This window comes from Pteropus vampyrus, unplaced genomic scaffold (genome assembly GCF_000151845.1).
Source record: "Pteropus vampyrus isolate Shadow unplaced genomic scaffold, Pvam_2.0 Scaffold25, whole genome shotgun sequence".
In the NCBI taxonomy this organism is placed as follows: domain Eukaryota; kingdom Metazoa; phylum Chordata; class Mammalia; order Chiroptera; family Pteropodidae; genus Pteropus; species Pteropus vampyrus.
Genome location: NW_011888806.1, coordinates 12,968,554 through 12,991,509, shown reverse-complemented (window position 1 = coordinate 12,991,509; position 22,956 = coordinate 12,968,554). Strand labels below are relative to the sequence as shown.

Genomic DNA, 22,956 nt, shown 5'->3' with positions numbered 1-22,956 from the left:
GCAATGAGATCCTAACACAGGGCTCAGAGATGATATTTGTTAAGAGCAGGTAGTGCAGACAATTTTTTAAGCCTGTAGATATTTTTGAAACTTTCTGCAAAAACAGTGCCGTGATTTACTATATCTGTGCAGAGTCACTAATGATATAACTCCAACTTTATATATATTAATTTATATATATATATATATATATAAATGCTAGCATAACAATTGTTCATTCACTTAAATTGATATTTATTAACTATTTTCATATGTTATCATGCTTAATACTGGAGGAATAAAGATAAAACAAAAAAGATAAAACAAAATTCTTATGAAGTGGTGAAGATATTATATCATGATTAATGCTATGATGGACAGGTGCTATGAGAACACAGAGGAAGGTCACTGAACTCAGATGGTAGGAAGAAGGGAAGTATCCTGCCAGGGAAGAGATGCTTTCTAGAGATGAAGCTTTAACTGAATCTTAAAGAAACAGGTATGAATAAGTCAGATGTGGAAAAGAAATTTGGTGACTGTACTGTTTTCTCTGTTGAACTTACCTGTAGCTAGGTAAATGGGATGATTCTGGGCAGGGCTCCATGCCTGCATGGCCGTAAGATCTACTTCCTTTAACTTCATCCTGCTAAAGAGAATATTTTACATAGACATATATTGAACATGTATATGTAACAGAGAAATATAATGGACAAACCACTATCTCATTAGTAATGCCTGAATATCAATAAATCAAATTATGTATCATGTTGAGAATGTTCAATATTAGAAGAGAAATGTGTTAAATTATTTTGAGACAAATAAATATAAGACTATTCTGATTGTTCACAGATTATAGTCCTTCATCTGAAAAATCAGTCTGGAAAAAACTTGCTTCACTATATGCTTCTCAGAAGTAGAAATGTATCAGGAGTAAGAGAAGGCACATAAAAAAGTGCATCTTCCTGGAGCAGGATCACTCAATGATAAGTTTTTAAAATTAATTTTACATTAAAAATAGACTTTACTACAGAATAATATAGTAAGCATACAGATTTTAAAGATAAAGCAGAAATTTTTTAAAAACTGGTTACTACAATCCTCTATACTAGTTTACATATTCTCTCTGTTAAAGTTACTTTGGTAGAAAAACTCAGGAAGTATTGTGCTATAGGTTAAAAAAAAAAATGTTATTTTACATAAACGCATTCACATGGCATAGTATTCCACTGTAAAATGTACCATAATCCATAATTTAATTACTTAGTCCACTATAGATGACATCTGAGTTGTTTCTAATCTTTGCAAACCATGCTGAAATAAATGGCTATATGTACGTATCGTTTCATTCATGGGCAAGAATAGCTATGAATTTCCAGAAGTAAAACTGCTGGGTTAAAAGATAAATGCCACTTTACTTTTGAGGGATACTGCCATGTTTCCCTCCATGGCAATGTACCTGTTCACATTTCCAAGAGTAATTAATTAATTACAGCTGCTGCCCTACGGCCTTACCAGAGACTTTTTTTTTTGGTAACACTTTTAGATTTTTACCAACATGATTGATAAGTGAAAAAATGTTGGCTCTGTTAGCTAATTTGCATTTCTCATACTATAAATAACATTGATCATCTTTTTTAAATGGTTATGGGTCATCCATATGTCTTTCTCTGTCACCTTTTCTGTCTATTCTTGTATCACTTGTCTATTTTTCTATTAGGTTACCAAACTATCTCTTGATTTTGCTTATATATTTTTACCTTTCACCAGATTTTTATTTTGATTGTGATTCTCTAACAAAAGGGATTTTTATTTTATTTTTTTAAGATTTTTATTAGAATAGTTTTAGGTTCACAAAAAATTGAGTGAAAAGTATATAAAGTTCCCACATACCTCCCTCCCACTCCCTCAACCGCAACCTCTCCTACCATCAAAATCCTGCACCACAGTGGTACATTTGTTATAATCAATGAAATCAACACTGACACATTATCACCCAAAGTCCATAGTTCACATTGGGGTTCACTCTTTGTGTTGTACATTCAGTGGGTTTTGACAAATGTATAATGACATGTATCCACCATCACAGCATCATTCACAAGTTACCCTGCCCTAGAAATTCTCTGTGCTCCACCTAGTTATCCCTTTCTTCCTCTCTCTCTCCTCCCTCCCTCCGAGGAACCACTACTTTTTCACTGTCTCCATAGTTTTGCCTTTTCCAAAATGTCAGTTATAATCATACAATATATAACTTTTTCAGATTGGCTTTTTTCACTTATCAATAGGCATTTAAGGTTCCTCCATGTCTTTTTGTGACTTCATAGTTCATTTCTTTTTAGCACTGAAAAATATTCCATTGTATGAATGTACCATTTTTATAGTCAAATTTATCACTTTAAAAAAAATGGATTCTAAATTTTGATTAGAAAGGCTTTCTGCATGCCAAGATGAAGAAGAAATTCACCCTTTTTCTTCTAGTGAATTCATTTATGGCTTATTCTTTAAATTTTGACTCATGTGGAGTATATACTAGTATACAATGAATGTTCAAAGTTTATTCTTTTCTTATTACTCCAAAGCCATTTATTAAAGTCTTTTCCTACTAATTTCAGATATCTTATTAATGTACTAAATTTCTGTATTTAGGTTTATTTCTAGATTTAATATTAAGGTTTATATTCCTGTTGGTATTAAGATATAAATTAGGATTTCTATTCCTATATATACTTAGGTTTATTTCTGGATTTCCATTTGTTATTTATTTACATGCTAGACACTACACTGTTTTAAATACTGAGGCTTGTCTACGGCCATGCCACCCTGAATGTACCCAATCCTGTCTGATCTTGGAAGTTAAGCAGGATCAGGCCTGGTTAGTACTTGGATGGGAGACTACCTAGGAATATCAGGTGCTGCAGGTGTTTAAAAAAAAAAAAAGTAAATAAATAAATACATACATACATACATACATACATACATACATACTGAGGCTTTATGTGCGTATAATTTCAATAACCCCTATCCACTGCTTTCCACTCACCCTGTTTTCCTTGTTATTACTGTTTATTTTGCTACATAAATTAGAATAGTTTTTTGGTCAATTCCAGAAAAAAATAATTTTTATTGAATCTGCATCAAATAATTAATTTATGGAGAATTCAACATTAATGCTGAGACTTCCTATTGAGACCATAGCATCTTTTAAGTCTTTTTTTAAATCTTTCAGTATTTTTTTGACATATTGGGTTTGCTTATTCCTAAGTATTTCATCTTTCAGTTTGCTTGTAAATGTGACTTTTTTTCCCTATGATATTGCCCATCTTCTTCTCATTGTTGTATGAAGGCTAATGATTTAATATTAATTTTGTATCCTGCTATCTTATCGAATTCTCTTTTTGGAGTAATTTTTCAGTAGATTCTGTTGGGTCTTCCATATATTCACCCATATCACATGCTAACAGTGACAGTTACCTTCTTGTTTCTTCTCTAAATTCGTTATTTCTCTAAATTTCTTTCTCTTGTCTGAGTTGGCTAGTATTTGTAGTACCATGTCAAACAGTAGTGATAACAGTGAGATGTCTTGCCTTGTTCCTTTCTTTGGTGGGAAAGACTAGTCTATCACCATTAAGCATGACTGGGATTTGAGATACACATATGTATATACAGATATGTATACATAATGTAAGGAAATAGCCATTGACTACTGTTTTATTGAATGCTATTTATAAAAATTCAGTGTTGAATTTTGCCAAATGCTTTTCATTAGATAACTGGAGATGCTCATATGATTTTTCACCTTTGGCCTATCAATAAAACAAATTATACTAATAGATTTCCTAATAGTGAACCATCTTCTCATACTCTGAATTAACTTCTCTTGATCATGATGTATTATCCTAATGTGCTGCTAGATCCCACTTGTTTAAAAGAGTTTTGCTTTTATAGTCATAAGTGAGATTTATTCTTTTGTGTTTTCTTCTTTTGTGCAATCTTTGTCAGGTTTTGATATCAATGTTTTACTTGCTTCACAAAAAAATGTGGGAGTTTTCTTTCTTTTTCTATGTTCTGGTACTTCTGGGGGGAGTTTATTCTTTGGTAATTTTCTCCATTTCTTCCATGGAAACTAATCTACTTCAAAGGTCATTTTTGGTAAGTTAGAATTCCCTAGTGTTTTCATTACTATGGTCGTCTATACAGTCTACAATTTTCATTTGTATTCTCCACTGATCAAAGAATTGTTTGAATTTAATATTCAAGTAGAGAAGCCTTTATTTTTGCTACATTGTGATTTTTCTATACTATTTTTCCTTTATGAGAGTTATTGAAGTTTTCTTTGGAGCATATATAGGTGCTTCTGTGAATGGTCCACGAGACCTAATAAAAGGGGTGCTCTGTTTTCAGGGTCAAGTTCAATATATATATTCATCGAATCTATCCTATTACTTATTTTAGGTCTTCCATATCCCTATTTTTTTCCCCCATTTGATCTGTCTTGGACCAAGAATTAAAATGCTTTTACCACTAATGTATTTATGCCTATTTCTCTTGGTATCTCCTGAAACTTGCTTTATGAAAGTTACTTCGTTATTTAATACATATTTATTTAGTAGAAAGATATTCATAATGTTAAATGTTCACTTTCAAATACACATTTTCACTTTATGAAGTATTTTTCTTAGTCTTAAATAATGCCTTTGGGCCTGAATTCCACTTTGTCTCATGTTAAGACCAACATCCTAGTTTTCTGTTTATTTGCCTTTATGTATATACTTGTGCCGTTTCAACTTTTGAACCACTGTTTTCACTGGCTGCCTTGAATACAGCAAAAAAAGAAAAAAGGAAAAAATATCAGACTTTGCTGGGTGATTCGATTTGAAAATCTTTTCAATAGGCTAATAAAGCCATTTAAAATGTATTGATATGACAGATATGGTTGCTCCTAGTTCTATCTTACTTTGCTATGTTTGGTTTTATACTTAAAAATACTTTCACTGTTATTTTCTTTTCGTGTATTTATAATTTTTCAGATAATTAGGATGATTTGTATTTTTGTTCTGTTTCTGGTTCTATCTTATAATCATAATTTTAAATAATTTTGTTTAATACTATTTACCCTCTATTTCTTTACACAATAACTATGAGCACTAAAGAAATTAGCTTGTGTAATCATACTGACCCTCTTGCACTACACAGTTACAGTCAATAGTATTATCTTTCTGTGTTTACCTTTGTACTGTTAAGTATGCTTATACTTCTACTAACTAATTTGTCAGCTTTAAATGATGTCCTTTGACTTCCAGCCATTACAGATGAGGCAGTCCCCAAATTTATTCTATCTCCAATTTTATACTTCCCAGTTCTCTTAATTTTTAAAAGTTTTATAACCAATTCCTACATTGTCAGATATTTAACATGTACATTTTATTCTTCCTTCCTAATTCCCACTTTTGTTTCGTTTAGCTATAAATACACTCAACGCTCTGCAACAGTACTTCTGCCAGTTCTCTTACTCAGCTCTAAATGAAGTTCATCCTCTACTAGTCGCCTTAAGAGGACCTTAGACTAACAATATGCCCTGAGTCACAGGTTCAAACTGTTACACTTAAATATTTTATAGATGATAAAATTAAGGCATAGAAAGATTAAATAATTTAAACATGCCAGCAAGAGGCAGAGTCAAGATTTGAACTCAGAAGTTTAGCTCAAGGACAGCGGTTAGCATGTCTGCTTTATACGCAGAAGGTCCTGGGTTCACGCCTCAGTGGAGCCACAGTTCATGATCTATGGCCATGCCACCCTTAACAAGCCTGATGTCTGATCTCGGAAGCTAAGCAGGGTCGGTCCTGGTTAGTACTTGGATGGGAGACCACCTAGGAAGACCAGGTGCTGTAGGCATAAATTAAAAAAAAAGTTTAGCTCAAATCCAAGCTCCTACTTACTTCAACAAGTTCAGATATTCTATTTAATCATCGAAGAAATATTAACATTTAGAAGAAATAATGGTAAAAACTATGATGCATAATGAAATTATGAGAAGAAATGTATTTTATAAACTGTGCTAGGTTAAGTGAAAGTAGATTACATTGAATCACTCATGATTAAAAGCGGGGCCTCTAAATTCAATCTTCAATTTGAATATTGGCTCTTCTACTTATGATACCTTGGACACATTATTTAACCTCTCTGAGTCCCAGTTTCTACATTTGTAAAATGGAGATAAGAGTGACTACCTCATGGGATGCTGAGAGATTTAAATGAGATAATGTATTTTATAGAGGGCAAAACACAATGCTTAACACATAGGTTATTAAGTGTTTTAACATGCTAACTACTTTTTAAAATTATTACTATCATGAGCTTAATCAAGAAAACTACACATCTAATTTCCTAAGATTCTGAAGAAAAAACTCCCAATTTTCTAAGTGAAAAAGCCCATTTTCTTTATATGAAATGCCTTCTTCCTCTCAGCCAACTGTCAAATCCAAGTTGTAGCTCCTTCATGAAAACTGCCCTAAGGATCCAATCCATGCTGATCTAAATAAACTCTTAATTGTTTATATTTGTCTATACCACACTTTAAGCATTTTATAATAAAATGTTTTATTGTATCTTAACAAAACTTTATAACATTCTATCAGTACATATTGTTTACATATTTTCCCACTCCCTTTTTACCTTTTTAGTTTTATATATTATCTTGCCTCACTAGCTAGACAGTCTTTTTTCAAAACAAGTAATACAAGTTTTACCCTTTTGGGACTCAAAATTACTTAGCACAGGGTGAGGTACACAAAAGTTTTGTTTGTTTGACTTTGAATATTTACCTTTAGAGGAATTCAAATAGACTGATGTGTTAGAAAAGCCAATTTCAGGTAAAACATTAAAGTTTTAAATTCTTTACTGTTTTGAGAGATCTTTTCTTATTTAAAAAATAGGGGGCTATGGCCATGCTACCCTGAACAAGCTGATACCGTCTGATCTCGGAAGCTAAGCAGGGTCAGGCCTGGTTAGTACTTGGATGTGAGACCGCCTAGAAAGACCAGATGCTGTAGGCGTAAAAAATAAAAAATAAAAAAAAATAAGGGATTGTAAGCTGACAATGTCCTTTCAATCTGTGAGGTAAACCAAGGGTTGCCTCGCCTAAAAAAAAAAAAATGTATATATACACACACACACACACTCTCTCTCTCACATATATAAATAGGGCAAAGTATTGTTAGGGAGGAAAAGAGATTTTATAAAATGCCTTTAGAATAATTTCTAAAAGTGAAAACAAAAGAGCTATATATTTTCTTTTAAAAAACCCAACTGAATCACAGTAACTCTAAGAGCAAAGGTACATCAACAGCTACCTAATTCATGAACACTTGGTTAATGTGTAACATTTAATGAAAGAGAAAGATATGAACTTGCAAAAACATAAAATGGTTAAGTGGGAATTCAAAGGAATTTGTCTATTTTTTGTCTTAGTACTCAATGTTCCATCAGAAGCAGTTCTGCATATTAACCTGTACTGAACCCAAGGCTTCAATACCATCTGTAAACACAAAACAAATTAAAAAAGAAAAAAAAAAACCTATACAACAATGGCCTGGAACTATATTGTATGATCTAAATCTAAACAAGACTACCATAATCTACCTATTGTAATCATTCTCAAAACTACTAAGAATGCTATGGAAATACTGTTTCATCAGGATGTATATATCTTTCCTTCTCTTATAAATGATCATTCATTAGCTGTAACTAATATTCTTGAAAATACAAACAAGTCTTAGATTAAACTATGCGTTCTTCCCAAGTAAAATTGCTTTAAAAGCTTCATGTAATTTTCTTTCAATATTATATGTAATTAGAATTCACAGTATGCAGACTTTTTCATTCAATTAATTCAAGACTATTTTACACGGAACATAATCATTCTGAAAATATAAAAAGGTGTGAAGACAGTGGCTTGTTCCATATGCCATCTACAGGATAATATCTATAACACAGCAGTTAAGAGTATGGAATTTAGAGCCAACACCCTCAGTTTAAATCCCAGCCCCACCATATCCTATAACTTGAGGCATGTAACTTTACCTATGTGTATTTTGGCTACTCACTTGGTAAAATATGTATAATAAAAGTATGGATACCATAGGGTTGTTGAAAAAAATTAAATGTGGTATTACACATAGTGCTAAGAATAGTACCTGGCAGGTAGTAAATAAATACCCATAAATGAGTTGTTACAAAAGTAACAATTTAAAATGTTTATCCCAGCAAATCTTTAATACATCTACTGAAGAGAATTTATGTTCCAGCCTAGAACTCATTTTTTCATCCAACTTTCTCTCCATAACTGCATGCAGTTAAGTGGAAACTTTTTCTTTCTGCTCATTTTCTAAATGATAATTTTGTGAAACAATTCTAAAACCCAACAGTACTATTTTCTAAAAAAAAAAAAAAAAATCACCTTACAATGCTATACATAGAGCCATATCTCAGAAAGTAAAACGTGAAGGAGGTAACAGAATTGGAAATTTTGACTCCCAAACTAAGAATACAATCCCTAGCTATTATTGCCTTTAGCAAAAATTCATCTTGTGAGAGCAATATATCTCATTATCAATGGGCACATCTGCTCTACAGGACTTATTTAGTGTTATCAATGCTCTATGCTCATCTCACTCAACCATAACCAAATAGAAGAGCCACTGTGCTCTGGTTACGGAACTAAATGGTGTCATACTTATCTGGAGTCTAATAAATAAAACTTTTTGAGCTGAAATTAACCTAAGAATGACGTTTCTAAAAGCAATGCAAAAATCAATTTTATAATATCACCTTACAAGAGTTTTTAACTTAGGACTGGCAAACCTCATGAAATTATACAGAAAATCCTATATGCGTGTGCATTTTTTTAGGAAGATGATTCAGTGCTTTTCAGGTCCTCAAAAGGGAGTGGAATTCCAAAAGGTTAAGAATCACTGCTCTTTACAGTTTACGGATTTCTTTGTATTCTTATGTTGTTTTAGAGAAGACTCTATATAAAATTAAGCAGTATAGTTCTCAATCCATTCCAAATCTCAAATAAATGTTTAGAGTCTACAAACCTTTCCCAGAGCTGTAATTATGAGACAATGAGAAACAAGGAGCACAGAAGAACCACTAATAAAAGATGGGTAAATTTTAGCCACCTCTAGAACATCGGTCTATACAGAAAACGTAGGCTAGTAGGATACAAGGATGAAGTTCTAATTATCAATTAGTTACAGTTGCCAACAAAGACAATCAAATTTCAGTTTTCTAAACTTAGAAAAGGCAGTTTAGGAAGAAAAATTTCATCACAGACCATCAATGCAACTTCAGAGAGACCTATGTAAAATAAGTTCCTTGAGCAGACATAAAAGTTTACAATGCCCACAAGCCCAGAAAATATTTGATTTATTTTACACCTGCCCCGTAATTTACCATCGTGTAATTTATTAGCAAAAACACACAACAATTAATGAGACTTCTTTCGAGGTATAGGCTGCAACTGGCGATCACTGCCTTTAAAATAATCTAATTCTGGTTAAATGACAGTAGCCTTTAGTTAAAATCTAGGAACCTTTCAACCTGGCAATAGTTAAAATACAAGCAAAAACTCCTAACCAAACTAAAGTCAACCAAAGTAATCCTGAGGTTTGTTTCCTTCCCTCGCCCTTGGAGACCGCACCTCTTTGTGCACAAGGAAGGCTGTGAAGGTCTCCTAACCCCAGACCCCGGTTACCGGCCCAAGCAGGGCACCCTGTCGCAAGCCTCAGGGGAACTCCTGTTCAGCCGTGGAAACGACGGCGGATTTGAACCGGCGCGATACCCAAAGCAGCCGTGACGCCAGGCGTTGTCCCGCCGGGCCCGAAACCAAGACAGGGGCGCGCCGCCACCGGAGACCCGGCCGCAGGCCGGTGGAGACGAGCGGAGACCGAGGCCAGGAGAACTTTGGCCCGTACTCTACCTCAAGGCCTAAGGGCTGGCGAAGAGGATAGGAAGGAACAGAGTGGACACACCTAGCGAGGACCCCAGGCTACCGGTTCCTGCGTTAGCTCGGCGCCCGTCAGACTCTTCCAGCATTCGCCGCCGCCCCTCCTCCCGGCCCAGGGCCACCTCCACGTTCCGCTTCAACGTGGCAGCCGCAGCCCCGCCCAGCCGGCCAGCGAGCTTCCGGGACCGATGCTTGGCTCCACCCACTTCAGACAGCGACCCTCACGGCACTTCCGGAAGCGATGCTTGGCTCCACCCACTCCAGGCAGCGACGCTCATGGCACTTCCGGGAGCGGTGGCTGGGAGAACCCGGCAGGGCAGGGCTGGTGAGGGAGTGGGTCCGCTTCTCCGTTTGGGAGGCTAGGGGCCCCTTCTGAGAGGCGGTTCGCAGGAACTACACAAAGCAGTAGTCCTGAGACGTCAACAGCCCCCGCGACTGTCAACACCAGAGAAATCACGTGAAAACGGGGCTGCGAGGGCCTTAATGTAGTAATGGTAATTTGTGACTGGGTCCTTAAAATTACTTACTTGGTTTTACAGTATTGCGTTTTGGAACTTCTTTAAAATTAACCCATCTGGTCACACCCAAAGGCTGTTGTAGACACACTTGATTTGTTTGTTCCTCCAAAGAGGCATTGTGTGTAAAGTATTCCAGTTAGTGTCCTATGGTACTATTTGAGATCTATTAGCATTTGCCCTCAGTTAGTGAAACTTTGTTAGTTTTCTCCAGAGCTTGGTATCTAAGTAGGTTGCTTGGATGTTGTTTTTAGGTTAGGAGGCAATTGTTTTCCAGTGAAGAAAGTAAAGCCTGAGAAAAATCACTAAAGTACCAGAATCTGTATTCAACCTAGTTCTCCCAATTTATAGACCAGTTCTCTTCCTACTACACAGGAGTCAAACTAGCTCCTTCCTAATGCCTTTTCTAAGTGCCTTCATTGGAAGTAACGTTTCTTTCTTGTACACAAAAAGTAAAATATGGCTGTCGACATAAGAAATGTCTGAACCTGTAGAGAATTTTTATAAGTTTGCTTGAGCCAAACTGATGACCTATGCCGGGGAGCAAGATCTCAAATGCCCCACAGAATAACAATTTTGCAGTTTCCATTATGCATTTGAAAGGAAGACAAAAAGCAAGGTGGGGATTGGATTACAGGATAGTTAACAAGATTATGTGCTTTCTTGAAGGTGATTAAGATTTATTTCAAAGGTATGTTAACCTAGATGCATAAGAACAAGGGATAAGCCTTGCTTATGGGAAAGATACTTTACTAACAAAGTCATATGCCTGGATCAGGACCACCCACCACGACCTACCCAGTTAGGAATTTAGATCTGAACACTCTGTGAGGTTACTTTCCATAGCACCCCTTCTTTTGTGTGTGTGGCACACATTCCTATTTAAGTGCTAGAGAGTAGGCACATTTTTGTACTCTCACTGCACTCTTTCCAACACCCTTTTAGTGTCTTATGCTTCTACCTAAAAAGCAAGTTTATTTCTGTGGGACTGAACCATTTCAAGCAGATTACTTAGGCTACAAGAGCTAATTTCCAGTGTTCTAAAAAGTCTTCCACTTTTATATCTGCAAAGACTAGTTTTACCTAAAGAGGTGCCAATAACCAGACTTGAAAGTGAGACCATTGTTTGAGTCAACAGAAAACACTGAACTCCCTACTACCTAGAAGTGTGCATTGGTGTGAAAAAAGGGCTTATAAGAACAACTTTCCCAAAATTCAGTGACTCAAGCAGTGGTTACATTCTTTGGTATCACTTAATACAATCCTGAGAGGCAGACTTCCAGTGGTGCAGGTAGGCGGTGGGGCGTATGAAGAGAGAGCCAAGCCATAGACCTGGGCTGGTGAGAGGGCAGCTGGCTGAAGCCAGGAGTGGCAGCAGGGAGGACGCCCATGGAAGACCAGGTCTAGGCACCCCCACGCCCATCTGCAGGCGGCTGTCACGGGTCTCCATGGACCCATCCCTGGTACTACTACACTCAGTGTCGCCAGGCCTGTCAAGCAGCATACTGACCGAGTTCAGCTTCCTGTGCCAGGGCAGGGTGGGCAAGAGGAAGCTGGACTGCCTGTGTGCAGAGCTTCCTCTACCTCTTCTCTGTGCTTCTTAAGCTGGATCCCAAGCATACCAAGCTGCCACACAAGCTACTCTCCCCACTGTGGCACCAAGACCTGCTGTGGCCCCTGGACAACCTGGAAGTGGAAGCAGTGGGCTGAGTCGTGCTAGAGGAGACAGACCTGCCGTGCATTTGACTATGATCACATGGGGAAAGGACTGGTTCCTCAAACTGACACCAAGAATGTTGCTGTGAAGGTGAAGTATCCATCCTCTCAATCTAGCAGAAGGAGTTGCTGAGTCTGGAACACTAGGGGGAGGGATGCTCATATCCGGCAACTGAATTTGGTGGTGGACCTCATGATCAGCAGGCCTCGGCACATCAGAGGATAAGAGCAGTAGCAGCGTTGTGTAGCTAGCTAATACCATGGGACTCAGAAGCACCCACCACTGGAGCTTCCTAATGATCCAGCTGCTCTTCTCCGGGGACTGATGGCATTTGTAGAGTCTGAACTTTGGTTTTGTAGTCAACCACTGAGGTTGACCAAGTGCCTTCTGTGTGCCAGTGCTGTAAAGACTTAGCAGAGCCAAAGGAGGGACCCCAGTGCTCACAGAGCCAGACTGGCTTCTCAGTTAAAGCTGGCATTTATTGAGCACTTTGTGCCAGGTGGGGCTTTGGGCACTGTACAGACACTCCCATGTGAGGGAGATTCTCGTATCCCCATTAAGAGTTCCTACAAGAGGAAGTTTTGGAACCATGTCCAACACATTAGAAGGAATCTGCAAAAAATTAGTGTTTATCGCCATTATGATTCTACAGGTAAGGAAACACTTAAAGAGCTAGAGGAAAATTGGGGTAGTAATAGAAGAGCTGGGGTTGGAAGAATTGCTGTCCAGCTCCAGAGGCCACACTTGTAACCACTGGGTGGTTTTGCCACCCCCCCAGTTAGCCAAAGGGGTTGAGGCCAGCAATAGACCAGCATCCCAGGGCAGGTGGCATGGGTGAGACCTCCTCTGACCTAGGCTGTGCCCATTCTTAGGTGGAGTCTCCTCTGTGGTTTGCAAAGTGGGGACGTAGGTTTGTAAGGATGGACTGAGGCAATGCCTATTGTGCTCAGAAGTGATCGGCGCAGCCAGCGCTCTTCAAATGTTAGCTTTCGGAGGTGTGATTCCTGTGATTCCAGTTTTACTATTGTTATCAAAATCACGTTTTCTAATAGAACTGACAAGGGAGCTGGATCCTGTAACTTTAAAAAGCAATCTTTCTTCCTGTATCAAAGGTAATCCTATTAAAGCAGGTGCCTTTGCAGTGGAAAAACAAGCATACAATATAACCACATGTTCCTACTACATAAGTCAAACTACAAACCTCCCTATTCCCAACCCTTTTGTAAGGCCCTGTGAACTAAGAAAAATAATTTGTGAAGAAAAATTTTGTGAGCAAAAGTATTTCATGACATGAGAAAGTTATGAAATCCAAATTTAAGTGTTCATAAAGTTTTATTGTAACTGTGAAGATTAATCTACCTACCACTCATAATTACTCCAAACAGGAAGAGAGGTACTTTCCAACAGGAAGATGTGTTTTTACTCTACTACGCCAGATGAAGTAGGATCTCCTCCTCCCTAGCAATCACTCAGCTAGTAAAAAGCCACCATACTGCAAATTGTTTTGTTTAGAATAGCCCCTATGAACTCCCCACCTCCCTCTATATTCTTCTTTGTTCTATAGACTTGTGCTGGTTTGCCATAAGATTGAAATGTCCCAAACTGCAAATCTTGGTAGTTCCCAAATAAGCTCATTTTGCTGGAGAAATATCTGGCTCTTTAAGGTCAACAGAACACAGCCCTGTTCAATTGTTTATATATTGATTATGGCCATTTTGGTGCTACAATGGCAAAGTTGAGTGGTTCCTACAGAGATCAGATGGCCTGCAAAATCTAAAATATTTACTATATGGTCCTTTACAGGATTTGGTCCTTTGTCAAATACTGTTCCATTAGACAGGATTGGCCTACAAATGGAGTCAAAATTTGAGACATTCAGTATTATAAATTATTTTAAAGCCCTGCAGTAATGTACAAAGGCAATATGAAAAATGTCAACTATAACTGGTTATTGTAAGGCTCAAATATAGCTGTTTCTAGACTTGATATATTTATATTTGGTGAATCAGAAAGACTCCTTGTTTTAAGTGCAAGCAGTTCTCACTTTGACTATGCAAGCTCAAACTGTGTAATCTTAATCTATGGGATTAACAATCTATTGTGACCTTAAAATTTGTCAAAACATTAAAAACTCTCGATGTAGGTTATAAGTGTAAAAAAATAGTAAAATATCTAAAACATTAGAAACTTTGAAAATTGTAGTGTTTTATTTCTTTATAAAAATGTATCAAGAGTAGTTAGAACAGGGCTTGCTTTCTTCTCATATAATTTACCATAAAGAGTGAGCATCTTTTCTATGCCTTGGCAAATCATCATACTCCTAAGTTTAGATCAACTTCCAAAATTTTATCCTTTGTGCTTTCAACAGCATGCAATATCTCTTGAGAATTCCTTTAATGTGAAGTTTTCCTCTGCATCACTTCCTCTGAGAGTTCATCCTTTATGACACAACTTTCTTCACTTATAACTATGTTTGCATTAAGTTCCTCTGGCTGTATATCTAGACTTATGTCTTGAATCAAGGCACTGTTGACATTCCCATGGTCATTGACATCTTCTATAATTGCATTTACATTCCATCCAAATCCTGCAAAGTTTTTGCACTGTTGTACGAAGCCAGGACCGCCGAGAATTCCTATAATTCTTGGAATCTGGATGCAAATTTCACAGTAGCCTCCTCACCTGAGCTTGCAGTTTCACCAGATAATGTTGATGAATTCATGCAGACTTCTAAAATGATGAAACTAGCCTTTACTGGCAGTAAAATATTCTTTTCAGTCTCCCTGAATTTACCATTGCCTTCAATGCAGCATCTAACTTCGATGCATTGGCCTAAATGCTAGCCAAACTGATTGGGAATTATTTTTGATTATAGTCTTTAATCCAAAGTAGAAGTAAATCTTCCATTTCAACTATAAGTGCCTTTCTGTTCCTAGTACAACTTAACCTGTAGTTTCATGTAGGCCTTGGTCTCGTTCTATCTTTGCTTTGCTGTCACCATTTTCAAATCTAACCATATCCAATTTCATTTTTAGTTTTATCACTTTTCGTTTCTTTGCTGCTGTCATCTTTGTTGACCAATTCCCTCTTTTGGTTTTATCTATTTCTACAAAATGTGGCATACAATACAACTATTCTATCTGTGTGTGAACTAATAGATGTTCAGTGACCAATCACCAACAGAGTTTGAAAGAAGTGATAGAACTGGTAAATGATCATGATGCACATCTTTGATTTGCATTATGATCTGTACAATAAAGAGCTAGCAAAAAAGTTTATGCAACAATTCAGTTAATATTGTGGTAACTGAAATTTCAACCATGTTGTTGAATTGGTGTTATTTACACTGAAAACTGATATTCATGCATGTTGGAATGGTACAAAGTAAGGACTACCTGTATCTGAAAAGAAAAACATGTATTAGTTCACAAATAGTCAATTATTAATCCAATTTAGTTAACTATTAGCCAAGCCTAATCCTAGATCAAATAAAAACTGAAACTTCTTAAAGGAATGGTAATTCCAAGACTGCATTACTCACTGGAGCTAGAAGAATGTTTGGGAATAATGTAATACAGAATTATTCAAATTAGAATTTGTAGAGTCCAAAGGTATTCTTTTGAGAATTTAGGCCTCTTCTCCTCATTTAAATAATCTTGAGGTTTGCAAAAGGGTTAATTTCTGGACAACTTTTGTGTTGCCCAGATTGCAAAACTTTACAATCATCACCAAGACTATATGTTTTTATGATGCATTCCATAGCAACCAGGACCATGTTTACTGCTGTAAAACAGTAGCATCCATCCCATTAATGTTTTAGTTTTGTTCTTAAATGTATTTATTTTGTAAATCTTTTCATAAAGAACCATAAACAAGTTTATATCAATGTTTGTTTGTAGAAATTTAATAGAAAAATAACTTAAATCAACATTAAGTAGCCACAATTTTTTTTTTCCCCTTTATATTACTCAAATTTGAGAAACACCCCAAGACAACATGCCTAATTAACGACAGATTAACTTGGTTTAGGTTTGAGATTCCCAGCTTCCAACCACCTGCCTATCTACTATTCATGAACAAAGCTTAAGTTAAAGGATGGTCACCTACTGGGCATATCGAAGGGTATTTATAGAATATCCAACAGTTCAGCTGATTTAAATCTGGAACATATAATCTCTAAGAATTTCAGGGGCTGAAAGGATTATGCCATCTTATTTTTAAGAAAAGATGACTATTAAGGTTAAAAGTTCTTCTCCCAACCCAACCAATGGCTTATTCTTAATTCAATCTATTGATTCGAAAAATTATATTACCTTTAAAGTCACATTTATGTTATCTTTGGAAGCTGAAAAAGTAAGGAAAAAATTCTGAGTACAGAATCCAAATTATGCTCAAATATCAATTTTGCTCAGTTTTTGTGTTTTATCGAGACTAATAAATATGTAAACCTCTTACCTTATTATACACATCTTTGAATTCCTGATCAGATAAATCAGACAAATATTTTCTAAGAAAAACACCCTTCGATTTTACACCTAAAAGGAAAAACATGTACAGGTAAATCAATATACAAAAACTACGTATCTGTAAGCCTCGCAATTTCTTTTCCATTATGTCCTCATCCACATACATTAATCACAACAAATCATGATGTGAACAGCAGTGGAAAAAGTTTAATCATTGGACATTTATAAATTTTTATTTTCAACTTATGCTCTAGTGATAAGGTTTTCGTTGCATGCCCCATTTTTAAAAACACATAATACATACACATTTCTATTCATTTCAATTCTTTCATGTAGAACAGATTACACCTCCAAATTTATTAAGATTGGAAAAAATCCATAACAAAGATAATTTCAAGGATATTGTTTATCTACTTTGCACAGATTACTTTATGCTAACTTGCAGATGTCTTCTCACCATCAGGCCTGATATGGAAAGGGTCATACCTTAATACATTCCAAAACTGGTTATGCGGTGCTTGGTATGTAATGCTTTTGTTATTAGACAAGGTTTCCAATGATCAGAAGTACTCTAACGCTAAAAGACAAGGGGGAGAGTTGTCTCTGTCAACAAAGAACTTTTAAGTAGTGATAAAGGGAAAAGATTACAAATCTCATAACTAATTAGAATTCTTCAGAACTTTCTGATTGTTTGACAAGGTCTATTATGTTGCTTATTAAGAAGTACAGAAGCCCATGTGGGTAAGGGAAGCAGCAGCAGAAAGAAAAGGAAGTATACTAACCATACTGGATAAATATCAAGCTTTGGGGGAAAAGGGCAAACCGCTCTAATGCTGCTGCTGTATAACTGCATCTTTACTCATCCTATATCAAATATTTGTGTAACTGTCTAGAAGTAATTGGACTATATTCCTTGAAAAAATTTTAACCTTTCTGCACCCCAAGCAAAATACTAGGAGTAGGAGTACTCAGTTTCTATCTATAGTCTAGTTCCAACCAGCTTTTCTCACTGCTTCTACCTAGGAGGAATTGGGAAAGGGGAAACAGGTCCAAGAATAATATTTATGATCAAGGTAGTATTCTCTGACTATAAAATGAACTTTCTTACAAACTCCCTAGAAATTTTCCAAAGGAATGTAGCATTACTTAAGCAGTTTGTATACACAGGCAAGAAAGAAACTGTGCACCTTAGAAAGGAAAGCACTTATTTGGATACGTAGATACTCAGATGTCTAATTATCTGACTTGAGGGTTAAATATTAAATCTCTTGATTAAATAAATTAAGAGTTAAAAAAAAGAGCACGTAAAGTGTCAGTGAGCCTCCAAGATGGTCCCCAATAATCTTATAGTGCCCACCTATGCCATACCAGGATTAGTCTCTGTGACCAATAGGAAGGGGCAGAAGTGATGTTATGTCACGTTCAAGATTAACTTTTAAAAGACAAGCTTCCATCTTGGCCTTTCTCTCTTGGATCATTCCCTCTGGGAGAAGCCAGCTGTTGTGTTTAGAGGACATTCAGACAGCCTATGGAGAGGTTCCCATGGTTAGGGAGAAGTTCACATGGTGAAGAAGAACTGAAGTCTTCAGCTAATAGCCACCAAGAAACTGAGAAATGCCAAATGAGAGAGTTTGGAAGCTGATGTCGCCCGCCTCCCCCAACCATAAATGTTTGTTGTTTTAAACTACTAAGTTTTGGGTAATTTGTTACATAGCAATAAATAAGTAATATAGAGGGACATCATCCATATTCAAAAAGTAAAATGTACAACTTATGAATTAGTCGAAAAGATCTGAAATTTTGGGGGAAGGATCAGATCTAGAATTGTCTTCATATTTGGTCACAAATAATCTCAAAACCCCAAGGCTTTCTGAAGCAAAAATGCCCAGAGAACTGAAAGGATGAAAAATTCACCAAGAATATAAATCAGTTACTAGATTTAATATCAGGACAACGAAATAAAGGTTCTAGTAGAATTGAGTAAGAATCTGACAAAAGGATACATGTTCAACAAGGAAGATACTAGTCCTATAAAGAAAAAAGTCTATTTGCTTTCATTTTCATTTTCAGGGTTGTTATGAGAAATAGATATTATTTTTTAAAAAAATGTGTGTGTGTGTGTGTGTGTGTGCAAAATGCTTAGCACAATGTCTGGCATATAACCATTCAAGAAGCATTAGCTGTTACTATTTTTCCCCCAAGTGATCAATTAATGAGATTCTATACCATAAAACAGGCTATTAGATTTCACCAAAGCCTTTATAAATCCATTTTTTACTTGGACAAGCCTCCATTTCCAATTCACTGCTATTGTTCCAGGAATACTCAATACATTTACCACAGAAAGACATACTCTACCTCCTCTGCATATTTTGAGTCATGTTCCAAGACCCAGGAATCTTTTCCCAATATCTCCAAGAATGTAATTCCTGAAAAAAGATATTTTCTCTTAAATTACTTTGTGCAACAGTCAATGCGTTTTGCAAATAATGTCTTTAATAGTTATATATTCTCATTAACATATTCAATAATCACAATGGTTCATTACGTGAACAGCAGTGAAAAGGTTTAATCATTGGATATGAAATTATTAGCGGAAGCAAAGATCTAATTAAATGATCAAAATGAGAATCTCAATTTTACCAATAAAACAGTAAACAATAGCAACAATAAAGCATATAAAAGTATAAAGCAATGTAAAGATACATAAATACAACTCAAAATAATTCCACTTATAAGGGAGGGCATACTTCCTTACCCAAAAGTACACTAAGACTACCTAAGGCAGTGACCCCTTGTGACTTCTGTACAGTGACTTATTTAAGCAGTCTACAACATTTAACTAAATCTGTTCTGCAGTATAGCAGTTTTCAGTAACTCACTTGTAATTAATAATTAGAAGATGTGTCAAAATAATGTGAGAGCCACATCGTTTCATCTTTCTTAGGAGAACCCCAACATCTGAAATCACCAATTAAGCAGAAGAGAAAAAAGCCTTTTCTCTGTATTCTGATGCTGAATGGCAGCATGGGTACTTTTTTCTTTTTTGCTTTCAAAGTTTATTCCAAACTTTTTCCTTTCAGCAAGTAATCTCTGGCAGTATTAGCCAAAAATTTATCTACTAACATCAGAAAATAAAACCAGCTATTAAGGTGCAACTTGAAGTTAAAGAGTTAGTTCCTTCAGGGGCCTCTATTTATATTGGAAATTGTTTCATTCTCAACGCAAGACTCTTTAGCCTCCCCCTGTAAAAATGTATAAAGCCAAGGGCAATTTCAGCTTGGGTTAAGGATGGAAAAAAAAAATCCCATTCTGTAGAACTGACAGCTGAATCAAGGATCTGCTCCTAATACTTTTGGGTTAGGTACCAGGAACTTTTTACCAAATGGTGGCAGCTTGATTGCACATATTTTGTGTGTGTTTTAGGGAGAAGATCCTCTATTTCACAGGGCTTCTAGACTGGGGAAAAGCTGCTGTTCTGCTGACAGCATGGGTACTTTCAATTCTATCTTAAGAAAATCAAACATGAGTGCCTGCACCAGGGGGTCCCTCCCCAGCCCCACCCACCTTCCCCTAGGTTCTCAGTAGGTTATATTACTTCTGAACCCATTTTAACAACAGCCCATTCACCTAGAGATCCGCTCCAATCTGTAAAGTCTCGCACCCACCAGCCCCACTCTTTTTATATATCTTATGGCAACCTCCATTTAAAGTGACCATTAATGAGGTGGGAAGGAGTAAGTACTCCCCTCACGAATCATTGCTAATTTTTGAAATTATCGAATTGCATAGGTTTTGAGTAGTTACACAACTATTTTTCCCACATACCCTGCTTCTTTCAAATGCACGATTTTGCTGAACATGAGGTTTTTTTCAGGAACACATATGACATTAGAACAAAAACATTTACCTATTTGTGTGCCAGAGACTAAAAAAGACAAATTCAATTTAGACATTGTCTCTACACTCCAGGAGTATCCTCTAGCGCAGCGGTCCCCAACCTTTTGGCACCAGGTACTGGTGCACCTATGAGACTAATGCCTGATGATCTGAAGTGGAGCTGACGTGATGATGCTAGTGCTGGGAGCAGCTACAAATACAGATGAAGCTTCGCTTGCTCGCCTGCCACTCACTTGCTGTGTGGCCCAGTTCATAACAGGCCACGGACCAATACCAGTCCCTGTGGCCCAGGAGTTAGGAACCCCTGCTCTAGGGGATTCTTTACAAATTTTAAGTCCTTAAAAATAGGGCAACCACCACAGTGAGATACCACTTCACAACTACGAGAATTTGGAGAAACTGGAACCCTCATCTACTGCTAGTGGCAATGTAGAATGGTACAACCACTTTGGAAAAAGTCTGGCATTTTTCTCAAGAAGTTAAACATAAGACTTAGCATATAACCTAGCAATTCCAATACATAGGTATATATACTCAAGAGAAAAACATATTTCCGCACAAAAAAATTGTACACTAATGTTCATAGCAGCATTATTCACAATAGCCCCCAAAGTAGAAACAACCCAAATGTCCACCAATTGATGAATGGATAAATAAAATGTGGTATATCCATACAACAGAATATCTTTTGGTAATAATAATAAAAAAAACCCCGAAGTATCTATATATGCCACGAAAACGAATGAACCTTAAAAATATTCTAAGTAAAAAAAGCCAGTCACCAAGACCATATATTAGTTTGATTCTATTTATACGAAGTGTCCAGAATAGGCAAATCTACACAGATAAAAAGATTAGTTGTTACCAGGGGCTGGGGGTAGGGAAGATAGAAGTGACTGCTAATGAGGACTTTTTTTGGGGGTGGGGGTGCGGGGTTTGATGAAATCGTTCTAAAACTGATTGTGGTGATAGTTGCACCACTCATGAATATACTGAAAACTACTAAACTGTACACTTTAAGTAGGTTAATTCTATGGTATATGAGTTATATATCTCAAAACTTACAAAAACAATAGGTCAATTTTTTCCTTAAAGATAGTAAAAAACTGTTATTTCTATTTAGCCTCACTCAGGTATGTCTCAATTGGTTGAGTACTAGAAAAGTTTCTAATAGTCTTATCACCTGACAGTGATTTAAATCCAGGTCCTACATCTTACAGCCAAGCAAGCACATCCCCCATGGACCAATTTTCCTCAAATTCATGGACTATCCTTAGGCCTTGTGACCTGTAAGAAAGCTACATAAACAGAAACTGTAAATTTTATTCAAATAAAATGTAAGCATATTATAATTGAAGTAGATGTGAATAACACCTTGACCTGAGTCTTTTTGGCTAGAATCTGAACAAAGTAAACAAAAAAGAGGAAAAAGAAGGAACCTTTCTTCTTTGATTCTGTAATCATTCCTGTGAGCTAGACAAAGAAATATAAGTTACAAACATTTGTTTTTTAAAATGGGACTCCAACGTTAAGGAGAGAAGATAGCCATTTAATATGTTAAGGATCTCTTCAACACAAAATAGAAACTATGCCTATGTTGATTCCACTGTTTTTCTATGAAAATTAAAATATCATATCATAAAAATAAAAACATCGTCCTAAAATCTTCTCACTCCTGAAAGCTATCCACGATGTCCATACTTAAAACCATTTCATTCCCCCTTGTTTCTTGCCCTTACTACTGCTATTGACAAGTCCCCACTAAACCGTGAGCTTTCCCAAGAGTCCATGATCCTTACCTCACTTCCTTCTTAATTCCCGCATAGTGGCAATGGGTCACGTAGAAAAGGGTTCGTTGAATGCAAAGTCGATGTATGTCATATTACATTCTCATTCAAGATTCTCTGGGGTCACATATCTATGGAGGAAGAGATCAACAGCTCCTACATTATCTCTGCATCAGGGAACTACCTCATAATAAAATGCAAGGAAATGACATGCCTCTCAGTAAAAATTCGCTTTTGGCTCAATTTTGTCTTAGGTATTTCTAGGGCCCTGCGTTTATCCCTCTCTCCCATCATATCCTCCATTTCCTTTTAGAGCTCGCAACCGGAGACTCACCAACATGGCCCTGGATTCACCTCAACCTTGGTCTTGTCTCTCCGCTTCGCGTTCTCAGTGTTGGCCTCGTAATAGCGCGATGGCACCGGATTTAAGCCGAGCGGGTGAAAACAGGAAAATAAGCCCGTTACAGCAAAACCCCTCAACCACCCTGGGAAAGAGAGGGAGGAGCAACCAAGTGCTCGTCTTAAGGCCCCTGGCCGTTCCGATTGGCTGCTGCGCAGGACGTGGCCTGTGATTGGTCATAGCGTC

General features: G+C 36.7%; 1 protein-coding gene, 1 long non-coding RNA gene and 2 pseudogenes across 21 annotated transcripts in view; 2 read left to right on the top strand and 2 right to left on the bottom strand.

The window, feature by feature from the left end:
- SEC31A (SEC31 homolog A, COPII coat complex component) overlaps positions 1 to 10,150 on the bottom strand; it is a 61,648-nt gene extending 51,498 nt beyond the window's left edge. For 7 of the 20 annotated variants that reach the window (XM_011356370.2, XM_011356365.2, XM_011356367.2 and 4 more), the window contains exons 1-2: positions 10,011 to 10,148; positions 543 to 625 (exon numbers count right to left, since the gene is read on the bottom strand). In XM_011356370.2, coding sequence (XP_011354672.1) covers positions 543 to 621 — 79 coding nt within the window. In that variant the 5' untranslated portion in view covers positions 622 to 625; positions 10,011 to 10,148. Of the gene's footprint in view, positions 1 to 542; positions 626 to 9,958 lie in introns of all 20 variants that reach the window. The other 13 variants (XM_011356354.2, XM_011356356.2, XM_011356357.2 and 10 more) reach the window with 5 other exon arrangements.
- LOC111737365 lies at positions 2,779 to 2,897 on the top strand (annotated as a pseudogene).
- LOC111737290 lies at positions 5,756 to 5,871 on the top strand (annotated as a pseudogene).
- An 8,890-nt stretch (positions 10,151 to 19,040) lies between the features above and the next one.
- LOC105289601 lies at positions 19,041 to 22,888 on the bottom strand. The gene is made up of 3 exons (XR_002779404.1): positions 22,705 to 22,888; positions 22,383 to 22,501; positions 19,041 to 19,112 (listed from the first exon to the last, which is right to left on the bottom strand). It is a non-coding gene; the product is annotated as an uncharacterized LOC105289601 (long non-coding RNA).
- Positions 22,889 to 22,956: the final 68 nt, after the last annotated feature.